The sequence below is a fragment of the Rhipicephalus microplus genome, chromosome X (assembly GCF_043290135.1).
Source record: "Rhipicephalus microplus isolate Deutch F79 chromosome X, USDA_Rmic, whole genome shotgun sequence".
Taxonomy (NCBI): Eukaryota; Metazoa; Arthropoda; class Arachnida; order Ixodida; family Ixodidae; genus Rhipicephalus; species Rhipicephalus microplus.
In genome coordinates, this window is record NC_134710.1 from 150686880 (window position 1) to 150700196 (window position 13317).

The 13317-nt window shown below is 44.5% G+C and overlaps 1 protein-coding gene across 2 annotated transcripts in view; it reads left to right on the plus strand.

Moving 5' to 3' along the window:
- The window catches only part of LOC119177030 (pyruvate dehydrogenase phosphatase regulatory subunit, mitochondrial), a 124441-nt gene that overhangs the window by 41751 nt on the left and 69373 nt on the right, over positions 1-13317 (plus strand). For both annotated transcript variants that reach the window (XM_075878000.1, XM_037428383.2), the window contains 2 exons: positions 4388-4469; positions 7900-7981. In XM_075878000.1, coding sequence (XP_075734115.1) covers positions 4388-4469; positions 7900-7981 — 164 coding nt within the window. The remainder of the gene's footprint in view (positions 1-4387; positions 4470-7899; positions 7982-13317) is intronic.

The following is a 13317-nucleotide window of genomic DNA, read 5'->3' on the forward strand; positions in this document are numbered from 1 at the left end:
TTGCAGTTCTTGCCTCCGGAACTGCACTGATTAGTTTCCCTCCTCAGGAGGTGGTCGACGACGCATAGGCGATGGCGATCGGCGACGAGGGGATGGGAAACGAGCAGTCGATGGGCGGCGATCTGAGTCTGAGTGCCTCTGTTCATATGCAGATGTGGTGGCCTGCTGCGGCACGTAGGTAGGAGTTCCAAAGTATGCGTTTGCAGGTGTGGGGCGACGGCGGCAGAAGCGTGCAATGTGGCCAGCGATGCCACAGGTGAAGCAGATAGGACGATTGTCTCGGGTGCGCCACTGATTAGACCGACGGAAAAAGCGAGGTGAGGGCCTTTAAACTGGAGGCGAGGCCGGAGGAGGTGGAGCTAATAAGGCGACTGGATGCGGTGGGGGCCGCGCGACCACAGCTGCGTAGCTGAGAGGTGAAGGTGGTGCAGGTGGTGCGTAGCCGACAGCTGAGAGATTAGGTGCTACTGAAGTGCATGGGTAAGGGGCCTGCACTGTAGGAAGGACATCACAAATTTCAGTCCGTATGGCCTGCTGCAGTGTCGAAGGCAGGCTTGCGGTGGGCGCGTCGCTATGCGGCAGCAGGGAGAGCTGTCGGGCGACTTCCTCTCTGATGAAGTCTTTGATCTGGTTGGACAGACTTTCTTGGCAAACGTTGGCATTTGTGAGTGCGACGGCCGAGATCGAATCCGGCAGTGGGACACTCTGTCGGGCGATGGAACGCTGACGGCGCAATTCATCAAAGCTCTGGCAGAGGCTTACTAGGGTTGCCACCGTGTTCGGGCTTTTCGCTAGCAACATCTGGAATGCGCCATTCTCGATGCCCTTGAGAATGTGCCGAATTTTCTCTTCTTCGGGCATAGATGGATTCACACGCCTGCAGAGGTCGAGCACGTCCTCTATGTAACTAGTAAACGTCTCGCCAGGCTGCTGGGCTCGGTGGCGCAGGCGCTGGTCAGCGCGGAGCTTGCGGACCTCTGGTCGGCCGAACGCTTCAGTCACGAGTGTCTTAAAGGAAGACCAGTTGGCGATGGCGGTTTCGTGGTTCGTAAACCAAAGTTTAGCTACGTCTGCCAAGTAAAAGATAACAAAGGCGAGCTTAGAGACGTCCCACTTGTTGCTGGTGCTTACGCGTTCGTACAAGGAGAGCCAGTCTTCGACGTCTTGCTCACCACTGCCGCTGAAGATTGGTGGGTCCCGTTGGCGAGTAGCGCCGGGGCAGGTAGACGGGACAGCCGGTGGTGCTGGCTGGGCTGGGATGGGCTGGTTGGCGACTGCGTCAGTCATGTTTTGCAGTGGTCTCTCGGGCAACTTGCCAGAGCGGAGCTCCAGGTCTGCTTGGGGATCTCAGCAGCCTCCACCAAATGTGATGACGTTTATTGAACCGGAGAAGTCGCAACGATGTCGCAACGAAAAATGGCCTTACGACAAGTCTGGCAAAGGCGGCCCAGGTTCTCGTGCAATCAGAGCACGGGTTTTTTTTTCTCTTTGGAAGGTTAGTGCGTATGCTCCACTACAGTATGTTTTCGAAAAATTTCATATTATGGCAAAATACCATTTCTTTTTGCTAAAACCGTAATATATGAAATTACAAATGCTTTTAAAACTGAAAAGATAATTTTCTTGGCGTTGTCATTTTTGTGAAGTGAATGTGCCTTATGGAAGTTTTGAGCAAGTTTCTTTGAACATATCTAAACAAACTTGGTACCATTCTTTTTTTGCAGCACTTTAACTACAGGCTAAAGCTTTTCTTTTTCTCTCAATCTTGATAGAATTGAATTATACTACAAATACTAGCTAATTACTGGAAGCTCATTTTTACCTTCCAAGTTTAAAAATTATTTCTGATCAAAGAAATAACTGCTTTGACATATAGTTTGCTTTAGTTTGTGAGATGAACCTCTTAGAAGAAACATGTTTTGAAATCAAACTAACCTTTTTTATTGTAAGTTATCAAAATGACCCGTGAGAAATTACCTAATTTTAATGTGAAAATTTATTATTATTTTTTTTTCTAAATGAGATATTCGAAATCTGTTTGTAGATTTGAAATCTGCATTCAGTGGTATACATGCGTGGTAATTTTTATGACAGTAGGATAATAGTTTTTTTTAAGACCCTCTTCTTGAAGCTAGGGGTAATATGGGTTAAGCTAGGTAACATGGGCATTTTTTAATTTTGTCCCTATTGAAATGTTACTGCTATTTCAAAAATCAAACTTGTTCTATATAGTGTAATAGATATGTGAGAGCTATATCGAAGTATTGCAGCAGATCATGAAATAGCACTGGATGGTTTCTTTTACAACAGAACACTCGAAGTTCACATTACTATGTTATTATGTATCTATATGTGCTTTCCGAAGTTGTATTGTTATAAGCAGATGATACTGTGTTTCTACGTGCCCCGCCGCGGTGGTCTAGTGGCTAAGGTACTCGGCTGCTGACCCGCAGGTCGCGGGTTCAAATCCCGGCTGCGGCGGCTGCATTTCCGATGGAGGCGGAAATGTCGTAGGCCCGTGTGCTCAGATTTGGGTGCACGTTAAAGAACCCCAGGTGGTCAAAACTTCCGGAGCCCTCCACTACGGCGTCTCTCCTAATCATATGGTGGTTTTGGGACGGTAAACCCCACAAACCTGTGTTTCTACATGGGGCTGAAACAGGGAATGCATGGAATGTGTTCCCAGATTTGTATAAACTTCCTTGAATGCTTGAGAAATGCAGTGAAAATATAGACTACTTGAGGTGATAAGTGGGTGTGTGTGAATATTGCAACTTTTCAATATTTTTTGAATAGTGTTTGCTATTCAATTTGATATGTACTTTAATTTTGACCATTTAAAGTATTCGTACTTCCTAACGACAAATAGTCAGCATCCAACTGACAATGGCCCCTTCAGGTCTTGTTATATGCTTCACCCCATTACATTTTTACGTTGTGCCGAAACTATTCTTCAGGCTGCTACGTTAGCATGTGTATTGACTCGAGAAAATGCTGGTTTCGATATAGAAATGCAATGCGGCATTACAATAGCCCCTTCATATTTTTAATATAGTTCACCGCACCCTGCCGCGGTGGTCTAGTGGCTGAGGTACTCTGCTGCTGACCCGCAGGTCACGGGATCCTAGGCCGGCTGCGGTGGCACCATTTTCGATGGCAATGAAAATGCTGTAGGCTCGTGTGCTCAGATTTGGGTGCACGTTAAAGAACCCCAAGTGGTCAAAATTTCTGGAGCCCTCCACTACGGCATCTCTCATAATCATATGTTGGTTTTAAAACGTTAAACCCTACATATCAATTATTATGCTTCACCACATTAAACCCTGGTCCTGCAGCAAAGCTATTTTTAGGGCTATGCTATGATCTTAAGCGAATCGACTTATGAAAGCGCTCATTCGAACCTGTGTGGCAGAGGTAGGGGCATTATTTAATGTTTTTTGAGACCAAAAGGTCTGGGAAAATTGTCCAAAAAATTACACAATTTTTAGCATCTGAAATTCTATATGTTTTTATACACGACATCTACAAAGCAGATTAACAACTCCAAATTAAAAGAGAGCATGCCCTTGTCCACTAAATTAGTTAGGCCTGCACAGAAGTTGAGGAGTAGAAAAGTGGAGGAAATAGTTTTTTAATTTTTTTACTTTCACGTGTAAAGGGCTGTCGACACCACATTGCATGGTTGTACCAAATCATGTAAATAAATACAATACGATCTGTGTATCGCCTCATCCTTGATAAGATCCGTCGCGGTGGATCAGTGGCTACGGTGCTCTGCTGCTGACTTGAAAACACAGGTTTGATCCCGGCCACAGAGGTTGCATTTCGGTGGAGGCGGAATGGTTGAAGCCCATGTGCTGTGCATTGTCAGTCCGTGTTAAAGAAGACCAGATGGTCAAAATTTTTGAAGCCTTTCACTACGGTGTCTCTCATAATTGTTATTTTTTATGAGCTGAAATTTTACTTGTCATATGGTTATTGGTATGCCTTAATAATTACAGAAAGCCATTTGAACTATATTACACTTTAGAAAGATTTCATTCTTCGTAAGAAAACTGGAAACATTACTGGAGAGTGTATTTCTTTTAGCGGCAACAGCTACAAATTTTTAAGTAATGTGTGCTCAGTGTGCTCCAATGCAAATGTATTTTTACTTCAAGTCATTCTGAAAGCTTCATATAAACCAAGAGATACTTTTCCTCAAAAGTATTTTTTTTTGTTGGTTGTTGCTCTTACCTGTTATCACCAGTTGTCAAGAACTTCGTAAACATTGTTAGCTGCATGTCCTTTGCATTGCAGGCACTTTTTGCATCCATATTTTTTTACACATGGTTCACCACTCAGTAACTTGCTACCGTTCTGTACGCTGTTGTTTTCTGTCTTTTAGGTCACTAAACCTTGAGTGCCATTTGCTGTCTCCAACAGAGGTACAGTCAAAGGCTCCTGACATCACAACCGAGTTGTTAGAAGTGAGTGAACTCATCAATGAGCTTGCTTGGTACTGAAGTTGTACTGCAATAAATATTGTGTATTTACTGGCTAAAAATGTGGAAAGCATGCTTCTAAAACATTTCTTATGGGTGTGGTAAGATTGAAGTTTTTTCTCCTATCTCATGCAGAGGTCAGGGAACTCACTCATGAGTCGACTCACTCATACTCAGTGCAAGCTGTAGTCTGAGTAAGCCTGGATGAATAATATTTGAGGGAAGTTGAGATCGAGTGTGTCCTATTCAAGAAAATCTTTATGAGTTTGAGTCCGAGTGAGTTCAGCTCAGGAAAATTTTGGTGAGTCTGAGTCCGAGTGAACCCTAGGTAGAAGAAAGAACACCTCCTTGTTGGTAAGATGGAAAATGGGGAGACTTTATTGCCCAGAGCACTGTTGCAACCCATCCATTCTTGGCCGTTCTTAATGACAAGTCCCAGACACGCTCCATGCACTGGTCATGTCTATGTCCTTCTTTTCTTCTAATATTTAACAAATTCCGGGCCTGATGTGGTGATTTCTAAAGGGTAAAGATTTGTGCAGGCCTGAACAGCTGAGAGTCGTTCGGTATTCTTAGTTTACATGACCAAACTATGCCATTTTTAAAAGTGATGCCTGACAATGAAGAACTCTAATGCACCCATGTTTTAAGCACATGTTGGTCATTCACGAGTACTTGTACCAATTACAGGTCAATCAGTTTGTGACAATCTGAATTTTCTCCTGTGCCTGCTCTTCTATTGGTGCTTCTGATGCTTGTGCCACGCTCGTGTTTCTGAATGCATCGCCTTCGGTAAACTTGTGCTTTCCATTATTGGTTTTAGTTGCCACAAACATCCCGTTATGCCAACTCTTCCACGATGTTCTCCTGCGCTCCCTTTTGAAGGGTTTTCTCAATTTTCTTGTTTTCGCTTCATTCACCCTAGAAGCACCAGCATTCTCATTCTACCACGGTCTGGGCTGTCTCATTTGTGGTTGTGATGCTGTCTTGGCATTTTTCGGGTTCGGATCCCGGCTGCGGCGGCTGCATTTCCGATGGAGGCGGAAATGTTGTAGGCCCGTGTGCTCAGATTTGGGTGCACGTTAAAGAACCCCAAGTGGTCGAAATTTCCGGAGCCCTCCACTACGGCGTCTCTCATTATCATATAGTGGTTTTGGGACGTTAAACCCCACATATCTATCAATTGGCATTTTTCGCTGTCTTCTTGGAGTCACTGTGCAAGACTGAAGTGGTAGGCATCACGCTGGGCCTCCTTTCACCCTTCCTTCAGGTTTGTCGTGAACACAGGACTCGTACTGCCCACTTTTCTCACGGGCTTCTTCCTCCAGCTGCAGATGGTCCAAGAACTGATATTGCTCCGTCTGTGACGAATGAGTCTTGTTGGGTCTTTCTGGTGAGATCTGTTGCTTGTAGTATTCGTCCACGATGTCATCGGGGATCACCTTGGTCAGAATCTTGAGAAGCATCCCAGCGTCTGCAATCTCTGATCGTCTAATTGCCTTGAGACCTCTCAGGTTTATGGTCACCGTATCTAGGAGATTCCTCATGGCGGTCACGTCAGTGGAACTTTGTTCAGGCTTGAGTGTTCTAAGGTTCTCCAAGTACTTCTGCTCGATGATTCTCGTTTTTCTGAAGCGGTTGGTCAGGATTTTGACGGCATCTGTATATGAAGAATCCATCACCTGAATTCTCTCGATCACTTTGGTCGCTGGTCCAACCAAAAGAGATTTCAGGTACTGAAATCTTTCAACGTTCATCAGGCCGCCGTTTGTATGGACATCATGCTTGAATACGCCCCTGAACGGCTGCCACTGTAGTGCTGCTTCGTTAAAGTGAACCAAGTCATGCCTCGGTAGTCTTGACTCTTGATACATCACCGATGGAATGATTTGCTGAAGCTGTACCTGGAGTTGCATCATCGCTGGGTATTGGTAGGGCTCGGTCCATCGTTGTTTCAGGCCTAAGTTGCTCAATGTGATACGAGAGAAGAGACAGTGTTGCTGCTGCATTGTCTTTATACTCAAGACCAATAGGCACTTCTCAGCTGTTTACTTATCGGTGAGGAGTCCCTCCAGTTGTTCGTTGAGCACATGTATTTGGTCATGCATGCAATGTATCTGCAATCTTATATCCTGCTGTGGCTTTGGCTCGAATAATCTGGTGAACATAAACATTCGCTTCTTTCATCTCAGCTTCAAAACGATCGATATAAACTGTGTCCTTTACTTTTTTGTCAATTCTTCTGAGCTCATTGTACTGGCCAATTGAAATTCGCTGAAAATTCTTCAACTCACTTATTGATGGGTGATCCATGTGAAAGATGTTCAATATCTGCTATGACCTGCGTGACGACCTTGCGTACTTGACTTCACCTTTCGAAGAGGGCCTCCATGATCCAGTTCCATGTCGGAAGCGGAGAAATCACTGGCCGGCCGTGTCACGAGGTGAAGTCGGAGTCAAACGACAGCTGGCTCGAGAAGGTTTGTCTGTTCTGGCCTGTCATTCTTCATGATCTGGGTCTCAGCGATGGTTAGGCCTCGTTCACAAGCTTCACATAATGGTGGCTTCACAAAATCCTCCAGGCTGCAGATGCGGTATAGATGTCGGGAAATCCGCTTTGTCTCGCCTCCGAAGGCCCTTTCTTCTGGGTTTCGGCACCATAAAACGTTGAGTAAAGGTGACTTCGTCAGTAGAACAAAACAAAGGCTTTAATGACTCTGAGAGATAAGAAACGCGTCCATGTCCGGCAAATTATCATTCGGTGCACACCTGAACATTAGCTCTCCTCTCATGCCCACACTTTGTTCTGCTATTTCTTGGCATAAATATTCAACAATATTTAATACTCTAAGCACAAAATACATTTTATGAGTGAGTCTGAGTGACATCTACAATTTTGGCTGACCTATGAGTCCTCACATGACATTTCTAATTTCTAAAATTTTTAAATTTATATGTAAATGGTAGTTACTCCATGAAAGAAACAAGTTACATACTTTAATGCTGGGCTTGGCATTGTCCCATTGCCCCATTAAAAAGATTCGATTTTCAGTGGAAACAATGTTTTTTCTTATTGTTTTGAAAGAATGAAGGCTGTGTTCGATAAAGAAGTTCACTAAAAACGTCTCTGTAATTCATGATACACCAGATTATGTGACATTCGTGACTCTGTGGCTCTCATTTCTTGGAGATATTCCTTTGTTTGAGCATTGACTAAGGTTTTTATGTGTGGATGTTGCCTTTCGAAAAGAATGGGGAAATGTTTACAATGTTGACACAGTCTTGCTCTGTATTACTCTGACAGTGATTACAGAAAGAAATTTTTATGGAAGTGATAAGACACATGACTTGTATGATGTGTATTAGTTTGTTGAAATGTGAATCACTTGATATCATGAGGTCTCGTCTCTTGCAGGGCGCGCTGTGGGTGCCTGGTGATGGCGTGGCAGACCCTTCGCTTGTCTGCAAAGTACTTGCTCAACAAGCATCAGAGATGGGTACGACTTTGATGTTTAGAACATAGCTTTCTGGTTTCCTTTTTCTCACTTTACTCATACATACATGCCAGAACCTATTACCCAAAAATTTATCTGGAACCTAAGAAGAACCTAAGAATATTGAGAATTTCACTGTTCTCAGTTCAGGTATTATTATCTGCAGTACACCTGCTTTAAGCTTTAGCTGGACTGTAGTTCTGTTTGATTTTGGGCAGCTGCAGCAAGATAAGTATCAGAAGACGGTGGGTAATTATGAGTCCTCATATCAAATATCAATATCTTTATTCATGTGCATCCATGGTTGTAGAAGACCAGCATAATTCACATCATGAAAAATGTAAGTTTTCGCAACTTCATTTTCTGTGGCTGTAGTTGTTAGTTAACAGAAGCAGAAATGACATTTCTGCGATTTTGTTGTCAAGTCCACTGATTTGATAGCAGTGTGCACAGCCCGGAGCCTTTCCAAATGTTGCTCGAAGGCAGCAGAAATTACTGCAACATCGTCGAGATAAACCACGCACGACTGCCATTTCAGACCGGAAAGCACTGTGTCCATCATTTATTATGATGTGGCAAGTGCTGAACAAAGGCCAAGGGGAAGTACCTTGAAATCATATAAACTGTCTGGTGTCGCATATGCTGTCTTTTTCCGATCTCTTTTGTCAACTTCTATCTGCCGATATTCACTTTTAAAGGGGCTCTGAAACACTTTTTCAAGTAGCCATGGAATGAACTCTCTGGAAGAGCTTATTGCCTCACAAATTAAACGCCACAAAAATTAAAAGAATTTGTCCAGTGTGAGTGGAGTTACAATGATTCCTCGCATGCTGCAGTTGCATTCTCTTTTCTCTCGTGCCGATGAAAGCGCTAGAAGCTAAGCAGGGAGGGATGGCAGATGCATAGAAAAATGTCACGTGCATCTCGTGAGCTTGAGCACTTTTACCATTTTTTTTTCTCCAAATGCGCGGCTTTTTCAGTGTGATCGTGCGCGCACGCGTCGACAAGTCACGGCCTCTCGCTGCAATCTCTGTAACGACTGTGCGCGGGATGTTCTAATCAGCTAATGGCTGATAGATAGGCTTACTATGAGTGTTTTTTGGGCTTATTCCGCGATTGTCGAGAGAAGAGAAAGCAATTTTTAGCTGACTTTGATAATTTATTGTGAAATCCAGGCCGCGTGCTGTGCTATAATATTTGGCTCACGTGTTGCCGAGAGCCTGTACTACCGATCGGCAGCACTTTCTGACCATGCTCAAAAAGTGTTGCAGGGTCCTTTCAAGATCCAGTGAGGAAAAATACCTGGCATTTTGCGGCCTATCCAGAGTGTCATCAATTCTTGGAAGAGAATAAATATCCTGTTTGGTGAGGGCGTTGAGCTTCCAGTAATCAATGCAGAAATGTAAGGTTTGGTCTTTTTTCTTAAACATTTACATGAACTTGATGAAGGCTGATGAAAACCCCGTATTACGATTCTTGCTGGGCATATTCCAGGTTGGGTCGATGAGGTGCCCTCCTGCTGTGCGAACTTGTGGTCCCCTCCAAGGAGTCGGCACTTTCTTCAGTATTTTAGAAAGCCTGCTGCTTATCACTCAATAATCTGTGCCTGTATCTACCAGTGTGATGACTTCATAGCCATCAATGAACACACGTAAATTGGAATCAAAGTCACTATCAAAGCACCAGTGTCTGAGTCGGTCATCGTTCAGAGTCAACGATCGAGGATTTTCTGAATTAGCGTCGACAGCGGCCTTGCCGCCACAAGTCGCTGACTCTAGCTTTCTCCGCGCGGGTTTGGGGAACGAGACCTTGGGAAGCTTGCTGAAAAGTGGGGGTTTGGTGACCTACACCTCCTCGTGGTCGTTGCTTGAGGTTGGTGTTGTTGAAGCCATTTGAGCTTTGACGACTTGACAGGTATTCCCCGATTTCGAAGGGGCGCTCACCGTTCGTGACTGAGGTGCATTCACAAAAAAACCACGTACTCCTGCCTTGCGGTACTGGCATGTTCGGTAGAGATGACCAGCCTACCCAAAGTGGCAACAAAGGGGTACCCTGTCGGTAGTGCCCCAGACATTGCTCTTCCTGAGTCTCCTCTTGGGCGGTGCTCGGCGGCATCGGGTACTGCATAGGCATAGCGGCTGTGACGTCCGCACATTTGGAGATTCTCGGAGTAGCACATTGGCATAGGTCATTCTTGGCTGCTGTTGTAGTGGTGCTTCTGGCTGTGCGTTACCCGAAAGTTCCTGTACTACCCGCCTAACCTCTTCATGATCACGTCAACCAGGGGTGAAAAGCATTGGAGCATTCTGGTCAAGGGGCTGCTTCTGGAGCTCTTCTCACACAACAGATTGTACTAGCTTGTGTAGTGCTTCCATGCTGTTTCCAAATACTGGTGGCAATAAGTTCAGGGAAGTGATGTTCGCATCTCGGTTGTATATCCTTGCTCGCTGTTGTAGCATCCTTTCCATCATAGTCACCTCAGAATGAAACTCGGTGATGGTGCACAGTGGACTCCAAACTAGTCTGGCAAAGAGTTCTTGCTTCATGCCTTGCATTACATGAAACAGCTTCCTGTCTTCGCTCATATTTAGATCCGCTCGGCGGAGAAGGCGAGATATGTCTTCCACATACATGGCCACACTTTAGTTATTGCGCTGGTTTCTTGTCTAGAGTGCAGCGTCGGCTCTCTCTTTGCAGTTTGCATTGGGAAAGCAGCGAGCAGCTCCCGTTGAAAGTCCTCCCACGACCGGAAGGCAGCTTAGTGGTTTTCATTGCCCGTTCGTGCGCTATCTTGCAGCGTGAAGTAAACACTTCCAAGTTTGCGATCTATCCCATATTCATTGGCCTTTGCGACGCATTCAAAATGTCCAAGCCAGTCCTCTGCGTCCTCATAGCTGTCACCGTGGAAAGGCTTTGGTAGCATCTGCTGGTTCAACACAATGTTAGCTGGAGTGACCTAAGCTGTCATGTCGGTTGCGTATCCGTTCACAACCGTTGAGGTTCAAAGGGAAGTAGACAAAAGTGAAAATTTAGGACCCTCATCACACAGGCGTCAACTGCAGTGCTGACCAACAGGGGTCAGCTTGTTGGATCCAAGTCGCTGTGCTTCTGGACTGTGTTCAATCACTCGAGAGGGGGCTTGGTATCACACCCGGCACTTCCACCAAATTTGTAGCGCACAGTTAAAAGAACACTTTTAATAAACCAACATACAGAGGGTGAACTTGTGCCCGAGAATAAAAAAAACAGCTAGAACGAAATCTCCTAGTAGTCTCGAGAACTCATTCTTCTTTTTTTCCTCTTCGTTCTTTTGTGTCCAGCCTGGGTCGCTTGCAGCTAGGTCCCGCAGGCACATGCGCTGCAAACCATTTGGGGGGCATAAGTGCCAGCTAGCACACGTAACTTGAAGTCACATTGTGTCAATAGACAGGCACATCAAGAAGTGAGAAAAAGGTCAGGCGCATCATAAGATGCTATAGAATCTCCTACAAAGTTTGGGCATTGCGAACATGTTTAGTCTGGCTTGGTTTGGCCGTCTTTTTAATAGGAAGTCCCCCTGACTGTTCTTACTTTGGGACCTCGCAAAAAATGTATATATATCTGATGACTTTAGGAGACTAACTTTCTTGTTTCTGGTTAGATCTTGATGAAAAGTGGCACAGACACTAGTAATAGCCTCAGAGAGCTTCTACAAAAATTTCAAGGTGCTTCCACAACAACTTTATGACAGGCAAATTACTTGTTTATTGAACTTCGTGGAGTGGCTGGGGGATTTATAAAATAATGTAAATAGTTAGTAATTACTGTACAAATAGCCAAATGTATGCTGAAGGGGGCTGTGTTTCTAAAATAATTTTTTTTGCAACACTAAAACTTGTAGTTTGTTTTTTCCAGGGACACTGCAATGAGCACACTTGCACGATAAACAAGAAGCCCTATGAAACATTCTTGAAAAAGTAAAATGAAAAAATAGAATCGTAGCCCCTTGAAGCACAGTTCAAGGAGCATTACAAAACAAACGGAATCAAAATATGTGAAGTGGTTGCCAAGATATCTACCCCAAGAGCTGACCATAATGCCAAAAAAAAACACTATTAAGAAAACTGCATTTAAAGTTTCACCTTCTTTTTATGCCTGTAAAACACCTAGAAATGGTGATCTTTGGCTTGACTTGTGATATCTGACTTCTCCGACATGTGGCCTCTCCCCAGTCCACCTTTGAATCCTTTTTTTTTTCATAACCTCCTTTCTTGATTTACGAAGAACAAGTATGGATTTCAAACTGAACTGAGTTCTCTTTATGATAGAGCGGTGTGATAGGCAGGATAGAAAAGATTATAATTGAATAAGGCCATATACGGAAATGATTATACATCTTTATTATGTCCAAGCTGTCATTAGCATGATTAAGTAGTTTCTTTGATTGCAAATAATCACTGAGCATTTTTTATATAGAGAGTGATTAATTGCATCAGGAAGTGGCTCACACTATGACGGCCTACCTACTTTCCAAATAACGAACAGTTATGGGCAGGAAACTGGGGGCCCAGGAATTCTTTAGCAGTTTATTTATTGACGCGAGTCGGGCAGATAAAACTTCGTACCCCTGCTTCATACACGTTCTTTGGTCACTCTCGCCATTAAATGCATCATCATACGGCCGGTCGCGGAAACGCTGATCTACGAGGCTTTCATTGTTTCAGAACATTCATAGACGCACAGCGCAATAACAAGCATGGCTCCAAGCAATACTAAATTACATCACTAGAGCTTTTTGACAGCACTCTATATGACCGTGAAGTGCGCCGGCTGTGGGGACAGTGCAGCCAACGCGTGATGCGTTTGACGGTGGTGTTCGGTGAGGATGCGCGAAATGTGGGTCAGACGAGCTTGACTGTGGGGTCTGCTGCCGATGCGTAAAATGACATACAGTTCACTGGCGAGAATCGAGGCTTAAACATGGCGAACGAAATTTATTTTCAGCCTTCTTGGTTGATTCCTGGTGGCAAGTGTTCGTGAGTACAGACTTGCTCCTGGAAGGAGGCACTTCTTCGGTTTGATCAGGCGCTGCGCTTGATTAAACACACTCCCGGCCACCAAGTCACTTGTTCATTTCGAGCGAATAAAGTTTTTGTATCAGCCTTGTGGTGACAATCCCTCGCTGTGATTGAATCTTGCAAGAACGAACATGGTCATCAGCTCCTCCGTAGACTTCCAGAAAACTTGCAAGTTTCCACATTTTTTGGGGTAATTTTTTAGCACGGACTATGACGACGTCACCTGCCTTAACTTCGTTGATGAGTCTATTATGTGTAAAGTGCGCTGATCGAAGTTGTAGC